Below are 23411 nucleotides of genomic sequence, written 5' to 3' on the forward strand. Positions count from 1 at the left end.
CACCAGCCCCCCCGAAGATCTCCAACCTTTTGACCTCCCCCCACATCCCTCCCTCCTCCCTGTGGCCTAGTGCCACAGGCCTATGCACCCAACAGCCAGACAGCCTTCCCATTTCCCTGACTGCAGGCAAGCAACAGAGGTACAAAATGTTAATCAGGGACTGCTGCTAAATTTAGCATGACCTGAGGAAACCCATTCTCCCGTGTTCCTGCCCGCGTTCCCTCCCCCTCCCCTATCCACATCCAAATTAAAATTCTGGCCTTGGTCTTAAAACAGGTGCATATCGACCGATTAGTCCAATATCTGTTGTGGGCAGAATCGTTGATGCGATAATTCAAGACCATTCAGAGACGTGAATATTATCACGGACAGCTAACGTATCGTTGTTGAAGCATGCCACGTTTTACAGATTTTAGCTTTTTGAAGAGGGAACCACTGACAGGACAAAGAGATTGCAGTATAAGTGGCGTATAATCAAAATAGAAAGATGCTGAAGGGTATGGTGGAACAGAGTGACCTTGGGTGCAAATACACAATCCCTGAATGTATAAGTGCAGATCGATAAAGGCATAAAAATAATCAATAGCATTTGGGCTTTTATAAATAACGAGCACAAAATGTAATTAATTAGCAAAGCAATGGTTAGGTCATAATTAGACTGTTGTGTGTGGTTTTGGGAGCTCCATTATCGAAAGGATATTCGAGCCATAGATAGTGTGCTGCATACATTTATCAGCATGGTGCCAGGGGTGGGAAACGACAGTTGTGGAGCGACACTTGAGTCCAGGGGATTATATCCACTGGAACAGAGAAGATTAAAAGGAGATTTAATAGAGGATTTAAAATGAAGATTGATTTTGAGAAGGTGATTGGGTGAAGACTATTTCCTCTAGTTGGGGAGTCAATGACGAGAGAGGAGAGTGAGGAGAGAAGAAATGTCTTTATGCAAAGAATTGTTGGAGCAGAGATTGTTCTACCACCGAACAGTTGAGGGAGAGACCGTTGCATCTTTTAGCGGATCAATGGATAACGATTTGAGGCAGTGGGTGGCACAGGGCTACGGGCAGTGAGCAGAGTGCATCCACTATTTCTCGGGCCACTTCCTTAAGTACTCTGGGATGCAGACTATCAGGCCCCGGGGATTTATCTGCCTTCAATCCCATCAATTTCCCTAACACAATTTCCCGCTTGATAAGGATATCCTTCAGTAGCTCCTTCTCACTAGACCCTCGGTCCCCTAGTACTTCCAGAAGGTTATTTGTGTCTTCCTTTGTGAAGACAGAACCAAAGTATTTGTTCAATTGGTCTGCCATTTCTTTGTTCTCCATTATAAATTCACCTGAATCTGACTGTAAGGGACCTATGTTTGTCTTCACTAATCTTTTTCTCTTCACATATCTATAGAAGCTTTTGCGGTCAGTTTTTATGTTCCCGGCAAGCTTCTTCTCGTACTCTATTTTCCCCCTCCTAATTAAACCCTTTGTCTTCCTCTGCTGAATTCTAAATTTCTCCCAGTCCTCAGGTTTGTTGCTTTTTCTGGTCGATGTATATGCCTTTTCCTTGGATTTAACACTATCCTTATTTTCCCTTGTTAGCCACAGTTGAGCCACCTTCCCCATTTTATTTTTACTCCAGACAGGGATGTACAATTGTTGAAGTTCATCCATGTGATCTTTAAATGTTTGCCATTGCCTATCAACCGTCAACCCTTTAAGTATCATTTGCCAGTCTATTCTAGCCAATTCACGCCTCAAACCATCGAAGTTATCTTTCCTTAAGTTCAGGACACTGAATTTACTGTGTCACTCTCCATCTTAATAAAGAATTCTACCATGTTATGGTCACTCTTCCCCAAGGGGCCTCGCACAACAAGATTGCTAATTAGTCCTTTCTCATTACACATCACCAGTCTTGGATGGCCAGCTCCCTAGTTGGTTCCTCGACATATTGGTCTAGAATACCATCCCTAATACACTCCAGGAAATCCTCCTCCACCGCATTGCTACCAGTTTGGTTAGCCCAATCAATATGTAGATTAAAGTTGCCCATGATAACTGCTGTACCTTTATTGCACACATCCCTTATTTCTTGTTTGATGCTGTCCTCAACCTTACTACTACTGTTTGGTGGTCTGTACACAACTCCCACTAGTGTTTTCTGCCCCTTGGTATTCCGTAGCTCCACCCATACCGATTCCACATCATCCAAGCTTATGTCCTTTCTTACCATTGCATTAATTTCCTCTTTAACCAGCAATGCCACCCCACCTCCTTTTCCTTTCTGTCTACCCTTCCTAAATGTTGAATACCCCTGGATGTTGAGTTTCCAGCCTTGGTCACCCTGGAGCCATGTCTCCGTGATGCCAATTACATCATACCCATTAACTGCTATCTGCGCACTTAATTCGTCCACCTTATTCCAAATACTCCTCGCATTGAGGCACAGCGCCTTCAGGCTTGTCTTTCCAACACACTTTGCCCTTTTAGAGTTTTGCTGTAATGTGGCCCTTTTTGCTTTTTGCCTTAGGTTTCTCAGCCCTCCACTTTTACTTTTCTTCTTTCTATCTTTTGCTTCTGCCCCCATTCTACTTCCCTCTGTCTCCCCTGCATAGGTTCCCATCCCCATGTCATATTAGTTTAACTCCTCCCCAACAGCACTAGCAAACACTCCTCTAGGTTGATTCCGGAGGTGAGGGGGTTTACTTATGAGGAAAGTTTGAATATGTTGGGCCTCCTCATTGGCGTTTAGAAGAATGAGAGGTGATCTTATCGAAATGTATAAGATTCTGAGGGGGCTTGACAGGGTAGATGCAGAGATAATGTTTCTCCTCGTGGTGGAATCTAGAACTAAAGGGCACAGTTTCAGAATAATGGGCAACTGAGGTGAGGAGGAATTTCTTCTCTCTGAGGGTCGTAAATCTTTGGAATTCTGTACCCCAGAGAGCTGTGAAGGCTGGGTCATTGAATATATTCAAGGCTGAATCTTGAACTGCAGGAGAGTCAAGGGTTATGGGGAGCGGGCAGGGAAGTGGAGCTGAGTCTATGATCAGATCAGCTGTGATCTTATTAAATGGCGGAGCAGGCTCGAGGGGCCAAATGGCCGACTCCTGCTCCTATTTCTTATGTCCTTATGTTCTTCAGTAAGAATTGATGAGCAGATGTAAGCTCTCCTGTAGTTGGATCCTGTATGTTTGGCAGTCAGTGGGTGTTGGAAGTGAACTGTACTGTTTCTTATCTCAGTGAAGAGCATGTGATGGACACAAGGTAAATAGACAAAAAATTCTTTCTTAGACCATAATATAATGATGATATTATATCCCAGGCAATTTATTACCAGGGTTGTTTGAAAGGCACTTAAGAGCTGGACCGTATACTGAAACCTGAAGCCACTCCGATGTTGAAATATCTTCTGCTGTACAGGTCTATTTAAATATCTGCAGTTTTTAATGTGAATTATCGAATATTTTTATCGTAAGCAACTAACGAATTGTGCCCCACGGTGTGTGTCAGGCTGACCCTGATCCCTTGACCTTGCAGTAATGTGCATGAATAGTCTGAGGTTTCAGCTATATACCGTAACAATTCTTCTGCATCAACATTGGCCCTTTTTATAAATCTTTTTGGCTGTTAAATCATTTATTGTAATGTTTATTGGGGCACTGCAGCGGCCAAACAATCTGCCCATGAAGGGTTTTCAGAAACACAGCCGATTAAATAAGTCCCACATGACAGTGCGAGCGAATAAATTACTGCATCACAAAGCCCCTGATGATGAAGGTCCTGGTGTGAAAGTATTGCTGACCAGAATGCAGGTTGGATACACACATTATCATTGAGTACTGCCACAAGTTACAGATTCCAGTTAGTGCCATCTAATGCTTACTCTATGTCTTCATTTAAAGACCTCGCGGCTTATACAGGGACTTTGCAACCAATGAAGTACTTTTGAAGTGTAGTCGCTGTTGTAATTTGAGTTTATTTGTGTCAATTGTAGTTGATCAATCCAAGAGTGAGGAGGTTGTCTTTGTTGGATCACAGCTCCCGAGCCCAGCAACATGTCCTCAGCCAGCAAAGAGCCCAAGTCTGTGTCCGTGCTCTACCCAGTCATCATGATGACCATCGGCATCGTGACCAACTTGCTGGCCCTGATGCTGGCCTACAGGTCATACCATCAGAAGGAGAACATGAGGAAGAAGTCCTTTGTGCTGATTATTGGAGCACAGGCTCTGACCAACCTGACTGGTGAACTTCTCATCAGCCCCATCGTGATCGCCGTCTACCTGACCCACAGGCAGTGGGGCCATGTCGACCCATCCGGCAACCTGTGCACCTTCTTTGGGGTCTGCATCACCACATTTGGGCTGTGGCCCTTGTTCTTTAGCAGTGCTATGGCGGTTCAATGGACGTTGGCTATCCACGCTCCCCAATACTACTCCAACCATATAACAATCAGGTTCACCAAGCTGCTGGTGATGTCTATCTGGGTCGGCGTGCTGATCTTCGCCTTGCTGCCTGTTTTCGGCTTTGGGAGGTACACTGTGCAATGGCCTGGGACTTGGTGCTTCATCAACACTGGTGGCCGCAGCTTGAGCAACACTATTTATGCTTTGATCTTCGTCGTGTTGGGTATCTCCTCCTTGCTGGTCACATTGAGCAGCAACGTCGCAACTATTCGAGGACTGCTAGTTTGCTCGAAGAACAAGATATCGTCCACCAACAAGCAATGGGAGAGGATCACCCTGGAAGTACTGTTCCAGCTGATGGGCATCATGTGCGTTGTCTATGTCTGTTGGTCCACTGTCCTGGTAAGTAAATAGATCTTCCAGTAAGACTACCTTTTAGTAACTAAAGGGTGGAACGAATTATATTAAAGATACCTGGAAACCCAGTGGGCAGTGGTTCCGGAGAGCTATTTTTCTGATGTTGTTGACTTGAAACATTCGTGAGGCAATCTGAAATTGGTGACTTGCCCCATTGTTAATCCAGTAACATTTCTCCCAACTCTGTGCTGTCAGTATGAGTGAGTTAGAAATATAGAAACATAGAAATTTACAGTGCAGGGGGAGGCCATTCCGGCCCATCGTGTCTGCGCCGGCCGACAAAGAGCCGCATGGCCCTTGGTCAGTAGCTCTGAAGGTTACATATAAACCTATGAACAATGATGGAAAGGCAAAGAGCACCCAGCCCAACCAGTCCGCCTCACACAACTGCGACACCCTTTATACTGAAACATTCTACACTCCACCCCAATCGGAGTCATGTGATCTCCTGGGAGGCAACAAACAGATAAAAACCCAGGCCAATTTAGGGAGAAAAATCTGGGAAAATTACTCTCCGACCCATCCGGGCGATCGACACTAGTCCAGGAGATCACACCCTGGCCGTATTCTACTCCCTGCAGTACTTACCATTATATCTGCGCCACCCAACAAAAGGTCATCCAGTCTAATCCCAATTACCAGCTCTAGGTCCGTAACCCTGCAGGTTACTGCACTTTAAGTGCCCATCCAACCATCTCTTAAAAGTGGAGAGGGTTTCTGCATCCACCACTCTTCCAGGCAGCGAGTTCCAGATCCCCACAACCCTCTGCGTAAAGAAGTCCCCGCCCCTCAAATCCCCTCTAAACCTTCCACCAACCTCCTTAAAACTATGCCCCCTCGTAATAGACCCCTCCACCAATGGAAATAGATCTTTACTATCCACTATGTCCAGGCTCCTCAATGAGGTCTCCTCTCAACCTCCTCTGTTCCAATGAGAACAAACCCAGCCTATCCAATCTGTCCTCATAACTAAGATTCTCCATTCCAGGCAGCATCCTAGTAAATCTCCTCTGCACCCTCTCTAATGCAATCACGTCCTTCCTATAATACGGCGACCAGAACTGCACGCAGTACTCCAGCTGTGGCCTAACCAAAGTATTATACAATTTAAGCAAAAACTCCCTGTTCTTATATTCTATGCCTCGGCCAATAAAGGCAAGCATTCTGTCTGCCTTCTTAACCACCTTATCCACCTGGCCTGCTACTTTCAGGGATCTGTGGACAAGCACTCCAAGGTCCCTTTGTTCATCTACACTATTAAGTGGCCTACCGGTTAATGTGTATACACTTTCCTTATTAGCCCTCCCAAAATGCATCTTCTCTGAATTAAATTCCATTTGCCACTGCTCTGCCCACCTGACCAGTAGATTGATATCCTCCTGCAGCCCATGACTTTCCTCTTCATTATCAACCACACAGCCAATTTTAGTGTTGTCTGCAAACTTCTTAATCATACTCCCTGTATTCAAATCTAATTCGTTGATATATACCACAAAAAGCAAGGGACCCAGTACTGAACCCTGCGGAACCCCACTGAAACATCCTTCCAGTCACAAAAACATCCATCAATCATTACCCTTTGCTTCCAAGCTCCAAGCCAATTTTGGATCCAACTTGCCACTTTGCCCTGGATCCCATGGCTTTAACCTTCATGACCAGTCTACCATGTGGGATCTTATCAAAAGCCTTGCTAAATTCCATATATACTACATTGTACGCACTACCCTCATCGACCCTCTTGGTTACCTCCTCAAAAAATTCAATCAGGTTAGTCAAACACGATCTTCCCTTAACAAATCCTGCTGACTGTCCCTAATTAATCCTTGCCTTTCCAAATGCAGATTTATCCTGTCTTTCAGGATTTTTTCCAATAATTTTCCCACCACTGAGGTTAGGCTGACAGGCCTGTAGTGACTCAGTCGATCCCTCTCTCCCTTCTTAAACAAGAGTACTACATTAGCAGTCCTCCAATCCTCCGGCACCATGCCCAGATCCAAAGAGGACTGGAAAATTATGGTCAAGGCCTCTGCTATTTCCTCTTTTACTTCGCTCAACAGCCTGGGATGCATTTCATCTGGGCCTGGGGACTTATCTATTTTCAAAGCTGCTAAACCCCTTAATACTTCCTCTCTCACTATATTTATTTCATCCAGAATATCACACTCCTCCTCGATAGCAGAATCTGCACTGCCCCTTTCCTTTGTGAAAACAGATACAAAGTATTTGTTGAGAACATTACCAATATCTTTCACCTCCACACAAAGATTACCCTCATGGTCTCTAATAGGCCCTACCCTTTCTTTAGTTACCCTCTTACTCTTAATATATTTATAGAACATCTTAGGGTTTTCCTTAATTTTACTGGCCAAGAGTTTCTTGTGCTCTCTCTTAACATTCCTAATATCCTTTTTAATTTGGCCACTTATCTTCCTATATTCCTCTAAAGATTCTGAAGTATTTAGCCGTTGGTATATGACATAAACATCCTTGTTTTTCTTAATCCTCCCCTGTAAGTCCCTAGACATCCAGGGGGCTCTAGAATTATTTTTCCCAGCCTTTTTCTTTAAGGGCACATGTTTGGCCTGAGCCTTCCAGATCTCCTCCTTGAATGCCTCCCACTGTTCCAACACTGATTTATCCACAAGTAGCTGTTTCCAGTCCACTGTGGCCAAATCACTCCTTAACTTGGCAAAATTAGCTTTTCCCAATTCAAAATTTTTATTCCAGGCCTATCCTTGTCCTTATCCATAACCAACTTGAATCTGACTGAATTATGGTCACTGGCACCCAAGTGCTCCCCCATTAATACCTTCAACCTGCCCAGCTTCATTCCCCAAAACTAAATCCAAGACCGCGCCCTCTCTAGTTGGGCTTGCGACATACTGACTAAAAAAGTTCTCTTGAATGCATTTCAAGAATTCCACACGCTCTATACCCTACACACTAAATTTGTCCCAATCAATATTTGGATAGTTAAAATCCCCGACTATTACTACCCTTACGGCTAAGAGGATCAAGGGGTATGGAGAGAAAGCAGGAAAGGGGTACTGAGGGAATGATCAGCCATGATCTTATTGAATGGTGTTGCTGGCTCGAAGGGCTGAATGGCCGACTCCGGCACCTATTTTCTATGTTTCTATGTTTCTATGTTTCTATGTTTACCCTATGGCTTTTTGACTTCACTGCAAATTGCCTACATATTTGCTCCTCTATCTCTCTCCCACTGTTTGGGGGTCTATAATACATGCCCAGCAGTGTGATCGCCCCTTTTTTATTTTTCAATTCGACCCATATGGCCTCAGTTAATGATCTCTTTAACATATCATCCCTCCTCACTGCTGTAATAGTTTCTTTAATCAGTACCGCAGCCCCCCCTCCCCTTTTTATACCCCCATCTATCTTGTCTAAAAAATCCTGTAACCAGGAATATTGATTTGCCAAACCTGCCCCTCTTTCAGCCATGTTTCTGTAATGGCTATAATGTCATACTCCCAAGTATGCTCTTAGCTCATCCGCCTTATTCACTATACTCTTTGCCTTAAAGTATATACCATTTAGCACAGGAAGACCTCCTTGCTTACTACTTACTAAGCCTCGTTTCCTCTGTCTTACAGATTCGCTTTCTAGATTGTTAGCCAATTTCTGCTTTACTTCCTTCCCTATTGAATTTGTTCTCCGGTTCCCATCCCCTTGCCAAGCTAGTTTAAACTCTCCCCAAGAGCACTAGCAAAACTCCCGGTGCTGTTGAGGTGCAACCCGTCTGGTTTGTACAGGTCCCCTCTCCCCCAGAAGCGGTCCCAATACCTCAAGAATTTAAAGCCCTCCCTCCTACACCAACTCTCTAGCCACATGTTCATCCTCTCTATCCTTCTATTCTTGTGCTCATTAGCACGTGGCACCGGTAGTAACCCGGAGATAACTACCTTTGAGGTCCTATCCTTTAATTTTCTTCCTAGCTCCCTCAATTCTTCCTGTAGGACCTCATCCCTCATTTTACCTGTCGTTCATCCCGATATGGACCACGACCTCTAGCTGTTAACTCTCCCCGCCCACACCCCGGGATGTCCTGCGTCCGCTCTGTGACATCCTTGACCCTGGCACCAGGGAGGCACCATACCATTCGGGAGTCATGTCTACGGCCGCAGAAACGCCCATCTGTTCCCCTAACTATAGAATCCCCTATCACTAGGGCTCTTTTGTTCTATGTCCCTCCCCCCCTGTGCAGCTGAGCCACCCGTGGTGCCTTGGAATTGGCTCTGGCTGCACTCCCCAGAGGCACCATCGTTCTCACCGATACTCAGAAGTGAATATTGGTTTGAAAGCGAGATGGACTCACGGGGGGACTCCTGCGCTAGCTGCCTAGCACACTTACTACGTCTGGTGGTCAGCCACTTCCCCTCTGCCTGCACGCCTTTAAGCTGCGGGGTGACCACCACCTGAAACATGCGCTCCACGTAGCTCCCAGCCTCGCGGATGCACCGTATTGACACCGCTCGTTGCTCCAGTTCCGAAACGCGGAGCTCGAGCAGTTGAAGCTGGAGACACCTTGCACACATGTTTGTCTAGGCTGCACGAAGCGTCCCGGACTTCCCACATGCCGCAGGATGTGCACTCCACGGGACTGAGCTGCACTGCCATCCCTTTAGTTAGGCTTATCTAGTTTAAAATCTACTTAAAAAGAAATAGAGAAAAGAGAGCTACTTACCAACTCACCTCACCGACCTCTGTGGTCTCCCGAACTCACCGACCTCTGTCACCTCCCGACCTCACCGACCTCCGAACTCCCAGCCTCCGAACGTCCAAACTCGCCGACCTCAGGACCTACCGACTCACCGACCTCAGGGCCTACCTACTCGCCGACCTCAGGGCCTACCGACTCGCCAACCTCAGGACCTACCGACTCGCCGACCTCAGGGCCTACCTACTCACCGACCTCAAGGCCTACCTACTCGCCGACCTCAGGGCCTACCGACTCGCCAACCTCAGGACCTACCGACTCGCCGACCTCAGGACCTACCGACTCACCGACCTCAAGGCCTACCTACTCACCGACCTCAAGGCCTACCGACTCACCGACCTCAGGGCCTACCGACTCGCCGACCTCAGGGCCTACCGACTCGCCGACCTCAGGACCTACCGACTCGCCGACCTCAGGGCCTACCTACTCACCGACCTCAAGGCCTACCGACTCGCCAACCTCAGGGCCTACCGACTCACCGACCTCAGGGCCTACCGACTCGCCGACCTCAGGACCTACCGACTCGCCGACCTCAGGGCCTACCTACTCACCGACCTCAAGGCCTACCTACTCACCGACCTCAAGGCCTACCGACTCACCGACCTCAGGGCCTACCGACTCGCCGACCTCAGGGCCTACCGACTCGCCGACCTCAGGACCTACCGACTCACCGACCTCAGGGCCTACCGACTCGCCGACCTCAGGACCTACCGACTCGCCGACCTCAGGGCCTACCGACTCGCCGACCTCAGGGCCTACCGACTCACCGACCTCAGGGCCTACCGACTCGCCGACCTCAGGGCCTACCGACTCGCCGACCTCAGGGCCTACCGACTCGCCGACCTCAGGGCCTACCGACTCGCCGACCTCAGGGCCTACCGACTCGCCGACCTCAGGGCCTACCGACTCGCCGACCTCAGGGCCTACCGACTCGCCGACCTCAGGGCCTACCGACTCGCCAACCTCAGGGCCTACCGACTCGCCGACCTAAGGACCTACCGACTCGCCGACCTCAGGGCCTACCGACTCGCCGACCTCAGGGCCTACCGACTCGCCGACCTCAGGGCCTACCGACTCGCCGACCTCAGGGCCTACCGACTCGCCAACCTCAGGGCCTACCGACTCGCCGACCTAAGGACCTACCGACTCGCCGACCTCAGGGCCTACCGACTCGCCAACCTCAGGGCCTACCGACTCACCGACCTCAGGGCCACCTCAGGGCCTACCGACTCGCCAACCTCAGGACCTACCGACTTGCCGACCTCAAGGCCCTGTCTCACCGACCTCCTGAACTCCTGAACTTGGTGTTGTGTATGGAGAAAGGGTTAGTCTGAACACTGTGAGCTCAAAGTAAAGTGTGACCTTAGTCTTTTATTGCAGGTCTCCAGAGTGCCTCTCCAACCTGTGAAACCTCCTTAAATACCTGTGCTCCCAAGGGATTATGGGATCCCTTGGGACTCCAGTGGATGAGCCCTCTGGTGGCCGTACAGAGTAAATACAAGTCCACATATATAACAACACTCTCCCCCAAAGTCAATCGTGTAACTATTTACAATGTGAGTCGATCTGGGGCCCTTCTTGCCCTGGTTGATTGTCTCGGTGTGAAAGCTGGTATTGTTGAATCATTTGTTGGGCCCTCGCTGGGCAGCTGTGCAGCTGGCCTTGCTGGGCTGCCTGGTGTGTTGGGCCCTGCTGGGCTGCTGTGGATGATGGGTTCTGCTTCGTGGTCAACCGTGGTGTCAGTTGCCACTGGTGTGTATGTTGGGGGATCAAAAAAGGTAGGGTCCAAGGTGGTTTGCTCAGGATAGTCCGTGAATTTAAGTTTGATTTGGTCCAAGTGTTTCCAGTGAATGAGTCCATTTGAAAGTTTGACCCGAAGCACCCTGCTCCCCTCTTTGGCCACGACAGTGCCGGGAAGCCACTTGGGACCTTGTCCATAATTTAATACAAATACAGGATCATTGATTTCTATCTCGCGTGACACATTTGCGCTATCATGGTATGCACTTTGTTGAAGCTGCCTGCTCTCTACCTGTTCATATAGATCAGGGTGAACTAACGAGAACCTTGTCTTAAGTGCTCTTTTCATGAACAGTTCAGCAGGTGGGATCCCAGTGAGTGAGTGGGGTCTTGTGCGGTAGCTAAGCAGGACTCGGGATAGGCGAGTCTGCAGTGAGCCTTCAGTTACCCTCGTCAAGCCTTGCTTGATGGTTTGCTCTGCACTCTCTGCCTGACCACTGGATGCTGGTTTAAACAGGGCAGATGTGACATGTTTGATCCTGTTACGGGTCATGAATTCTTTGAACTCAGCACTGGTAAAACATGGCCCGTTGTCGCTCACCAGGACATCGGGTAAGCTGTGTGTGGCAAACATGGCCCACAGGCTTTCAGTGGTGGCAGCGGACATGCTGGCCGACATTATCTCACATTCAATCTACTTGGAGTACGCGTCTACAACCACAAGGAACATTTTACCCAAGAACGGGCCTGCATAGTCGACGTGTTTGGAGGGCCAAGACCATAAACTTAGCGGCGCCCCCCTGGGTACATTGCTTAACTGCGAGCATGTATTACCTTAATGGACAGGGTTTTTAACATATAAGTACATTTTTAAACTCTTACGCTGGTAAAAACTGGGCAAACAGCCCAACTCTGTGCCTGTGAAAACCCATTGCCTGCAGATTTGTACCATCGGTCAAGAGGTCACAGTACATGCCGAACCCCGGAACTTCGGGCGCACCTCATACACACTTATAGGGGACGCAAGTTCAGCCCCAATATGTGGGGGGCTCCAGAGCTAAAATGAATATAAGGTAGTCACCAAAAGATCCAATCGGGGATTCAGGAGGAACTTCTTTACCCAGAGAGTGGTGAGAGTGTGGAACTCGCTGCCACAGGGAATGGTTGAGGTGACAAGAATAGATTGAGATAAAGATAGAAGGTGATGCTGATCGAATTCGATAGGTGGGAGGGGCGGTTGTGGAGCACAAACACCAGCCGAGCTGGATGGCCTCTTTCTGTGCCGTGAATTCTATGTATTAACTGTAACCATCATTTGTATTTGGCACTTTCATACCAGGATAGAAACATTTTCGCATGATTATTTTATTAGAACTTGTACCACCAAGTTAATCTAAAAGAAAAAGGAAAAAAAAACACAGATGCTGGGAATCAATATCTGTGAAGAGAAAAGAGAAGTTATGGTGTTTCAGGTGGGTAACCCTTCACCCAGAACAGACGCTGGCTAATCTGGCTACTTACAGCAGTCGCTGTTTTTAATTCCTGTATAAGAATACTTCTTTAAATCCTTTGCTTCTGGCAATCACTATGAAGAAGAAGATAATATCAGGGGTCCATGTATACAGATCATTAGTGCTCAGGTACAAAAAATAACTTTAAAGGCTAGCCTTTATAACTAGAGGGCTGGAATTTAAAGGGGAGGCAGTTTTGCTCCAGCGAGACAAGGCTGGTCCGACCACATCAGGAATACAGTGTACAGTTCTGGGCACCATAGCTTGGAAAGAAGATATTGGCTTTGGAAGGAGCGCAGTGCAGATCAACCAGAATGTTACCAGGGCTACAACGGTTAGATTATGTGGCAAGATTACAAGGCTTGTATTCCCTGGATATAAAAGGTTAAGGGGTGATTTGATTGAGGTATTTAGGAATTTGAAAGGAATTGACAGGGTAGATAGAAAGAATCTTTTTCCGCTGGTGGGGATGTCCAGGACAGGGGACAGAGCCGCCTGGTATTGATGATTTTTACTAGACAAGATTATAAAAGGATATGGAGCCAAGGCAGGTGGATACAGATCAGCCGTGATCTCACTGAATGGTGGAACAGGCTCGAGGGGCTGAGTGACCCACTCCTGTTTCTATGTTCTTATCAGTATGATCCCAAAAATGATAGTAGTGAGTTCAGCCAGTGTTTCAGAATCACACAAATGTCTGGAATCTGGAGTTTGTTAGTGTACCTCATTGATATAAAAGTATTAAATGAATGCCTGTGTACTAATCTGAAAATTCTTTGAAAAACAATCTTTGAAGCTTATTTTTGGTGAGCAATTTGCAATTTTTAAAAACAAGCAAGGACAGGAAAGTAGAAGAAAAAATATAATGTTACAGTTAGAAAAAGTAGACAAAATAGAGGATTATGTTAATTATCCTTACCTCACAAAAAAATCAATCTGAGCCTTGAAAGTTCAATGAACCCAACATTTGCGGGGCTCCAGATTGCCGCTGCCATTTGTGTGAAAAAGTGTATCTTGATTTCACTTCTAAATGGCTCCGCTGTATTGAATTATTATTTTAAACACCTCAGTTAGATCACCTCTAACTTGTCTAAACTCAAGGGAATACAAATGAATTTATGCTACTTGTCTTTATAATTTAATCTTTTTAGCCCTGGTATTATTCTGGTAAGACTTTCCTCTCCCCTTCCACGGCCAGTATTTATTTGCTGGGGTTCAGTACCCAAAGCTGAACACACCTCTCCAGATGGGCTCTGATTAAGACTCTGTACAACTGACATCACTTCCTCACTTTTGAATTCCAAGCCCCTTGAGATAAAGGCTATCATTCCGTTAGCTTTTTTGAGTACTTTTTGTACCTGTGCTTTTAGTGATCTTTGTATATGGATACCTAAATCTCTTTGCTTTTCCACAGGTCCTCGTTTCTCATCTTTAAGAGATAATTCCGATTTGTCTTCCTCAGATCCAAAGTGAATGACTTCATTGAACTCAAATTGCCATAGTTTTTCCCAATTACTTAGTCTGTCTATGTCCCTTTGTAACTTTCTAATCCCTTGTACCCGACTTACTGTGCCTTTTTAGTGTCAACTGAAAACTTGGATATACAACTCTCTATAAGCAACTTATATATATAGGATATATATGGTGAACAGCGTAGGCCCCAATACAGATCCCTGGGGAACACCACTTGTCGCATCCCACCAATCAGAAAACAAACTATTTATCCCTATGCTCTGTTGTGGCTCAGTGGGCAGCACCCTCACCTCTGAGTCAGAAGGTTGTGGGTCCAAGTTCCACTCCAGAGACTTGAGCACAAAAATCTAGGCTGACACTCCAGTGCAGTACTGAGGGAGAGCTGCACTGTCAGAGGTGCCATCTTTCAGAAAAGACCTTAAACCGAGGCTCCATCTGCTCTCTGGTGGACATAAAAAATCCCATGGCACTGTTTCAAAGACAAGCAGGGAAGTTATTCCAGGTGTCCTGGCCAATATTTATCCCTCAATCAAAATCACTAAAACAGGTTATCTGGTCATGATCACATTGATGATTGTGGAAGTTTGCTGTGCGCAAATTGATGACACTTCAAAAGTATTTAATTGGCTGTAAAGCACTTTGGGACATCCTGAGGTCATGAAAGGCACTATATAAATGCAAGTCTTTCTTCCTTTCTTACCTCCCAACCAATTGCCAAACCACAAGCAAAATCTTCCAAGTGCTTATTTTTTATGTGACAGTGGGCTAGAAATTGCAGTGGCTCACTGCCCGGTTTCTGGGCGGTATATTGGGCGTTTTGGGCGATAACCGGGTCGGTGAGAAATTGCTCAGCTCAGGTTTCGAAGTCCCGCTGAGGAACCGTTCACAGATCGCCATGCTGCAATATTTGGTTCAGCGGTGACCCGTAGGTAAGTATTAAAGTAAACCGCCCCTGAGAATCAGCGGAGCTGGGCGGAGCTCTGCAAGACAAAGGTAAGCCATTGGTTGTTACTCATTATTTTAAAATTCTGATGTGATTTAAGTTAAAAGAGCCCTGAGAATGTTTTTATGATTTTTATGTTCTGTTGTTTGAAAAAATATTTTTAGTGTTTTTTTCCTCCTAGGCCCAACCTGCAGCCTTGGGGTAAATTTTTAGCAAATTTATTAATTATCGCCCTTTTTCTTTAAGAACCGCCCAATGGACCCAGAATTCACCTCAGAATCGGGGTGCAACGCCCGTTTGTTTCACTGGGAGGATTTTTTTCTTTTTGGGGGGGAAGTTTTCGCTGGCGATAATCTTGGGAATCTTTGCGGTCTTTTGGACGACAGTCGGGCGCTGGTGGGCTGTTAGGAAATTCTAGCCCTCTTGTGCGTAGTTTAGTTGTTTGGGGTTACTACTATAGTAATAATGGTATTCCTGGCATTGGAGTAGTTCTGTGTTTATTTCAATGTCACAGAACAGGAGCTGAAAACAGAGCCAATTTCACTGAGCCTGTCAGCACTCTAAGGGTTAATATGACTTTATGTATGTGATCACATAATTGTGGTTCATTTTAACTTCAGAAGTGAAGCCCAGTTACTTATCTATTTGTTCGTAATGTTTTCTATCATCTGTTTTCATACATGGAACTGAAGAAAAAGTCATCAGTTTTAGAAACATAGAAAATAGGTGCAGGAGTAGGCTATTCGGCCCTTCAAGCCTGCACCACCATTCAATAAGATCATGGCTGATCCTTCACCTCAGTATCCCTTTCCTGCTTTCTCTCCATTCCCCTTGATCCCTTTAGCCATAAGGGATATCTAACTCCCTCTTGAATATATCCAATGAACTGGCATCAACGACTCTCTGCGATACGGAATTCCACAGGTTAACAACTCTCTGAGTGAAGAAGTTTCTCCTCATCTCAGTCCCAAATGGCCTACCCCTTATCCTAAGACTATGTCCCCTGGTTCTGGACTTCCCCATCATCGGGAACATTCTTCCCGCATCCAACCTGTCCAGTCCCATCAGAATTTTATATGTTTCTATGAGATCCCCTCTCATCCTTCTGAACTCCAGTGAATAAAGGCCCAGTTGATCCAGTCTCTCCTCATATGTCAGTCCTGCCATACACGGTTCTGTCCTTTCATATCTTGTGGCTCTGGTGAATTATTATCTTCCCGGTAATTTTATTATTAACCCAATTAGAGCTCGAGAGGGCTCATGGCTCATTGGTTATTTATTTATTAAACATGTGCAGCACGAAGCCCTTTTTCGCAGCTATGAATCAACAATTACACAATTTCTCTTTTCTAGATCCTGCTTGTGTTGGCTGGAGAAATTGATTGTGCCTCAGATATTGTGGCCAAGAGCCTGCTGGAAGGGATATTTGTTGTACTTTAAAGTTAATGTTAGAACATGACTGAGTTCCTTTTTATTGTTTGTTTTCTTTTGTTACTTGTTACTTTTTGTCGAATTTTATATATATTTCTGGAGTGATTACCGCCCGTCCCCCTTGTCCCCCTCCCCCCCCCCCCCAAGAATGCAAGGGATAGCCACCCTGGGAAATGGGACATTTCCTCGTCAGGGTAAAAGGGCTCGAAACAACACTGGGGATCGATGCTATTTACCCCAGAATTCTACAAGAGACTAAGGTCAACGAATGGAATCAATTAACAGGACTCAATAATTACTTTGCAGACAATGCTCCATGTGGATTCAGAGAGGGAAGAGCATGGCCAACTAACTTGCTCCATTTCTTTGAGTAAATAACATTGGAAGTGGACTGTGCCCGACAGGTGTACATCAAGCATATCGAAGCCTGATTTTGGAGGCCAACGACCCGTGCTTCAAGGACACCTGAAAAATGTCCGACCTGAAATTGAATCAGGCCACTTTTTAGTCGTGCCTGGAGGCTGTTTACGGCAGATGTTAGGCCCCTCATTTACTTATGTAAAGAACCTAACACCTGTTTTAAGTCCTCTTGCTCACAAGTGCCCGATATTCTTCTGGGCAAAGTGGGAGATGGACCAGTGAAGGCATGACAGGTGCTGTCAGCTCTCGGAACATTTTTTTAATGAGGCCTGAGGCTGGCCTGAAATTGGGAACCCAGTTGTGTGCGTACTACCTGCACAGCACCCATTCCAGGCCCGAAAATGGGCCCAGGCAAATCCCCATCTCTGTGTTCCCAGACTTCCAAAAGGCATGTTGTAGAAGACTTCGAAACTTGCTGCAAAGTGATCACATTTGCTGAAAATACCTAACTGTGAGGGGCAGAGGAAACGACTCAAAAATGACAGTGAGATTGGCAAAATAAATATGTGGACATATAATGAAGATGAAGTTTAATGCAGTTAAGTGCAAAGTACTGCACATACAATGGAAAAACTAGCAACACACATATTCTGTGAATGGTGCTGAAATAGCTGAGTGTGAAATGGAGAATGACCTAAGAGTCTCGGCAGATTCTTCACTAAATATATTCAGCCAATGCAGAGCAGCAATCAACAAAGTACATAGCCAAAATAGTGGAATACAAGTCAGAGGAAGTCATGAGCAAACTGGACAGTGCTCTCGTCAGACTATGTCTTGAATGCTGTGTCACTGAGATGCAAGGGAAACATTCAAGCTCTGGAGGCAGTGCAGAGCAGAGTCATAATGCTGTTCCCTGGTATCAGGGTTCTGACTTATGAGGAAAGACTCGAGCGACTCTTGCTAGTCAGCCTGGAAAGGAGGTGTGTGAAAGGTGATTGTACAGAGGTATATAGTACATGTATTGAAAAGTTTCATAGTGAATATTGCTTCAAATTAAATTGTTGGAGTAGGACAAAAGGACATAGGTTCAAACTAGTGAAATATAATTTTAGGACTGATCTCAGGAAATTTTTTCCATGCAGAAAATGACCAACACTTGGAATGGACTATCCAGTGGAATGATGCGAGTGAAAACCTTGGATATGTTTCAGAAACAATTAGATCCTGCAAAGGAGAACTGTAGGATGCTTCTAGATGAGTGAACAAATATGGGTCTTTCTCCTCCATAATTATCTTGTAATAATGTGAACATTAGGAACTAAGAAAGACTTGAATTGAGATAGTACCTTTCACTACTGTAGTGTATTTGCTTCATGGGTTCTATGCTTAAGAATTCATAGCAAAACATTGATATTAAGAACTAATTGGTTTATTAGCAAAGGTTCAACAATCACACTACACATTACTGGTTCATCCACTGGGCTCACAACTGCATACCTCATCGTGGATGACCTAGACCCAACTGGCTGGGGTTTTATTGAGTCCTGTGAACATCACGTGACAGGCTAAGCCAATCCCAATGCAACAGCTCTACAAACCTGTGAGCATTACAACGACCACCAGACATCCCAAAGCGCTTTGCAGCCAATGAAGTATTTTTGGAGTGTAGCCACTGTTGTAATGTAGGATTGTTGAAAGAAGTAATTTTATGTAATGATACCCTAATGTAGTGCTTCCCTTGCTGGGAGCACATATTGAGAACTTGGGTGCATACCCAGCCATCTTCTGTCCATTAAATTAATGATGGGACATCTGTCTGAATTCCTGATCTGCATTCCCCTGTGGGTGGGGCTCCCTACTCGAAGTGCACTTTCCAGAGATTGTTGCTATCGGGTCAGCATGAAGTACTCCCACATCAATTGTATCTCAACTGGTCATCAAAGTGCTTTAGCCCCAACCTCAAGAAGGTGCCCCATCCAGTAATCTTTCTTTCAGATACCTTGTTTTTGGCTAGGTGAGTTCAAGCTGCATTTGTTATGTATTTAACCCTTTGTAACCTGCATGACACCTGACCACCAGAGGGCCTACCTGTTGGAGTCCCAAGGGATCACAGCATCCCTTGGGAGCACAGTATATAAGCAGGCCACGCACGAGGTACCTGCACTCTGGAGTCTTATTAAAGGAGCTAAGGTCACACTTGTTCATTGTACACAGTACTCAGTTTCATCCTTTATTATGACGAGGTAACGAACAACTGCGTGAAAATGCAAAGAACAGTCGGTATCCTGGAGAAGTTCTCAGAAGGGGACGATTGGGAGGCCTTCGTGGAGAGACTCGACCAATACTTCGTGGCCAACGAGCTGGAAGGGGACGAGAACACTGCCAAACGAAGGGCGATTCTCCTAACTGTCTGTGGGGCAACAACCTGTGGCTTCATGAAGAATCTCCTAGCCCCGGCAAAACCAACAGAGAAATCCTATGAAGAATTGTGTACACTGGTCCGGGAGCACCTAAATCCTAAGAAAAGCGTTTTGATGGCGAGATATCGGTCCTACACGTGTCAACGATAGGAGGGCCAGGAAGTGACGAGCTATGTCGCCGAACTAAGGCGCCTCGCAGGACATTGTGAGTTTGAAGATTTCCTAGAACAAATGCTCAGAGTCTTTTTTTGTACTGGGCATTGGCCATAAGACAATCCTTCGCAAACTGTTGACTGTAGAAACTCCAAATCTAAGTAAAGCCATAAAGATAGCCCAGGCATTTATGTCCACCAGTGACAGCACCAAGCAGATTTAGCAGAGTAAAGAAGTTTCGGCCAGTACTGTGCATAAAGTAACGTTGGTCTCGAGCAGAAATGTACATGGCAGAACGTACACGCCAGCTGCTACAGCCCGACCTCAGTTGACCCAGAGTCCGCCATCAATCATTAACTGCCTCGCATTAACACATTGTTGGCGTTGTGGAGGTGATCATCGGCTCCATCAATGCCGCTTCAAGCACTATATGTGCAACGTCTGCAGAACAATGGGACACCTCCAGCGAATGTGCAGGTGAGCTGCAAACCCTGCAAACCCCCTACCACATTGCAAAGGAAGATCGATCCACTGTGGATCAGGCTGAATCGGAGACTCGTACCGAGGAGGCAGAAGTGTACGGGGCACATTCACTACGAAATGTCCACCAATAATGTTGAAAGTTGAACTGAACAGAATTGCAGTATCTATGGAACTGGATACGGGTGTGAGTCAGTCCATAATGAGTAAAAAGGCCTTCGACAGGCTGTGGGGCAAAAAGGCACACAGGCCCAAGCTCAGCCCCATTCACACCAAACTAAGGACTTACACCAAGGAACTAATCCCTGTAATTGGCAGTGCAGAAGTCAAAGTCTCCTATGACGGAGCAGTACACGAACTCCCGCTGTGGATTGTGCCGGGGGATGGCCCCACATTGTTTGGCAGAAGCTGGCTGGGAAAAATCCACTGGAATTGGGACGACATCCGAGCGCTTTCGTCCATCGATGACGCCTCATGTGCCCAGGTTCTGAGCAAGTTCCCATCGTTGTTCGAGCCAGGCATTGGAAGCTTCTCGGGGACAAAAGTGCAGATCCATTTGGTTCCCGGTACCCGACCCATCCGCCACAAGGCTCGGGCGGTACCGTACATGATGCGTGAAAAAGTGGAAATTGAGCTGGACCAGCTGCAATGAGAAGGCATCATCCCGCCAGTGGAATTCAACGAGTGGGCCAGTCCGATTGTCCCGGTACTTAAGGAGGACGGCATGGTTAGAATTTGTGGGGACTATAAAGTAACGATTAAACGTTTTTCGTTACAGCACCAGTACCCGCTACCCAAGGCAGATGACCTATTTGCGACCCTGGCTAGAGGGACGACATTCACCAAGCTGGACCTGACCTTGGCCTACATGACGCAGAAGCTGGAGGAGCCTTTGAAAGACCTCACCTGCATCAACATGCACAAAGGTCTGTTCATCTGTAACAGATAGCCGTTCGGGATTCGGTCGGCCGCGGCGATCTTCCAACGGAACATGGAGAGCCTGCTAAAGTCGGTTCCTCGCACCGTGGTTTTCCAGGATGACATACTGGTTACAGGTCGGGACACCATTGAGCACTTGAAGAATCTGGAAGAGGTTCTTTGTCGGTGGATCGCATGGGGCTCAGGTTGAAACGCACGAAGTGTAATTTCCTGGCACAGGACGTTGAGTTCTTGGGAAGAAGAATTACAGCAGACAGCATCAGACCCACCGACGCCAAGACGGAGGCCATCAAGAACGCGCTGAGACCACAGAACGTGACGGAGCTGTGGTCGTTCCCGGGACTCCTCAACTATTTCAGTAATTTCCTACCTGGGTTAAGTACCCTGCTAGAACCCCTACATGCGCTACTGCGCAAGGGAGACGACTGGGTATGGGGGAGGTCACAAGAGGCTGCCTTTAAGAAAGCCAGGAATCTGTTGTGCTCAAATAAACTGCTTGTCCTGTATAACCCTTGTAAACAATTAGTGCTAGCTTGCGATGTGTCATCATACGGGGTTGGGTGTGTGTTACAGGCTAACAAATCAGGGATTTTGCAACCGGTCGCTTATGCGTCCAGGAGTTTGTCCAAGGAGGAAAGGGCCTACAGCATGATTGAAAAAGAGGCTCTGGTGTGCGTTCGAGCTTGAAACTGACCACAAGCCACTCATATCGCTGTTCTCTGAGAGCAAAGGGATTAACACCAATGCCTCTGCCCGCATCCAAAAATGGGCGCTCATGCTGTCGGCATACAACTATGTAATCCGCCACAGACTGGGCACAGAGAACTGTTCAGATGCTCTCAGTCGGCTGGCATTGCCCACCACCGGGGTGGAAATGGCACAGCCAGCGGACTTGCTCATAGTCATGGAGGCATTCGAGAACGAGAAGTCCCCCGATACAGCCTGCCAGATCAGGACCTGGACCAGCCAGGATCCTTTACTGTCCTTGGTAAAAATCCGTGTCCTCCATGGGAACTGGTCCAGTGTCCCAGCGGAGGTGCAGGAGGCGATTAAGCTGTTCCATAGACACAAAGATGAGTTGTCCCTGCAGGCGGACTGTCTGTTGTGGGGCAATCGCGTGGTCTTGCCCAAGAAAGGCAGAGACACATTCATTTGTGAACCGCACTGCACCCACCCAGGCATTGTAATGATGAAAGCCATAATCAGATCCCATGTGTGGTGGCCTGGCATCGACTCAGATTTAGAGTCATGCGTGCGCCAGTGCAACACTTGCTCTCAACTGAGCAATGCATCCAGAGAGGCACCGCTAAGTTTGTGGTAATGGCCCTCCAAACCGTGGTCGAGGATCCACGTGGACTATGCGGGCCCATTTCTGGGGAAAATGTTTTTGGTTGTCGTGGACGCTTACTCAAAATGGATTGAATGTACAATAATGTCTGTAAGCACGTCCACGGCCACTATTGAAAGCCTACGAGCCATGTTTGCCACACACGGCTTGCCTGATGTCCTAGTCAGTGACAATGGGCCATGCTTCACCAGTGCTGACCCGCAACAGGATCAAGCACGTCACATCTGCCCTGTTCAAGCCTGCATCCAACGGCCAGGCAGAATGAGCAGTTCAGACCATCAAACAAAGCTTGAAACGTGTGTCGGAAGGCTCCCTGCAGACCCGGCTGTCCCGAATGCTGCTCAGCTACCGCACCAGACCCCACTCACTCACCGGGGTTCCCCCAGCTGAGCTGCTCATGAAAAGGACGCTTAAAACAAGGCTCTCTCTTGTCCACCCTGATCTCCATGATCACGTGGAGGGCAGGCGGCATCAACAAAGTATGTACCATGATCGTGCAAACTTGTCACGCGATGTTGAGATCAATGATCCTGTGTTTGTGTTCAATTATGGACATGGTCCCAAATGGCTCGCTGGCACAGTCATAGCCAAAGAGGGGAGTAGGGTGTTTCAGGTCAAATTGGCCAACGGATAAAAGCACAGAAAATATTTGGACCAAATCAAATCGCGGTTCACCAACAGCTACGAACAACCCGAAGAAGACACCCCCAACTTTGACCCTCCAACACACACACTAGTGGCAACTGACATCATGGTTGACCACGAAGCCGAACTCACCATCCCCAGCAGCCCGGCAAGGCCGGCTACCCAACAGCCCAGTGAAGAACTGACCAACCCAACCACACCAGCATTTGTACCGGGACGATCGACAAAGGAGCATAAAGCCCCAGATTGTCTCATCTTGTAAATAAATGTACTGTTGATTTCACGGGGGAGTGATGTTATGTATTTAACCCTTTGTAACCTGCATCACATCTGACCGCCAGAGGGCCTACCTGTTGGAGTCCCAAGGGATCCCAGCATCCCTTGGGAACACTGTATATAAGCAGGCCACCC

At 46.9% G+C, this 23411-nt stretch overlaps 1 protein-coding gene across 1 annotated transcript in view; it reads left to right on the top strand.

Annotated features, from left to right (window-relative positions):
• LOC139275517 (prostaglandin E2 receptor EP3 subtype-like) overlaps positions 1-23411 on the top strand; it is a 32530-nt gene that overhangs the window by 7432 nt on the left and 1687 nt on the right. Inside the window, exons 2-3 of the mRNA XM_070892688.1 lie at positions 3553-3600; positions 4046-4804. Coding sequence (XP_070748789.1) covers positions 3553-3600; positions 4046-4804 — 807 coding nt within the window. The remainder of the gene's footprint in view (positions 1-3552; positions 3601-4045; positions 4805-23411) is intronic.

This window comes from Pristiophorus japonicus, chromosome 11 (genome assembly GCF_044704955.1).
Source record: "Pristiophorus japonicus isolate sPriJap1 chromosome 11, sPriJap1.hap1, whole genome shotgun sequence".
Taxonomy (NCBI): domain Eukaryota; kingdom Metazoa; phylum Chordata; class Chondrichthyes; family Pristiophoridae; genus Pristiophorus; species Pristiophorus japonicus.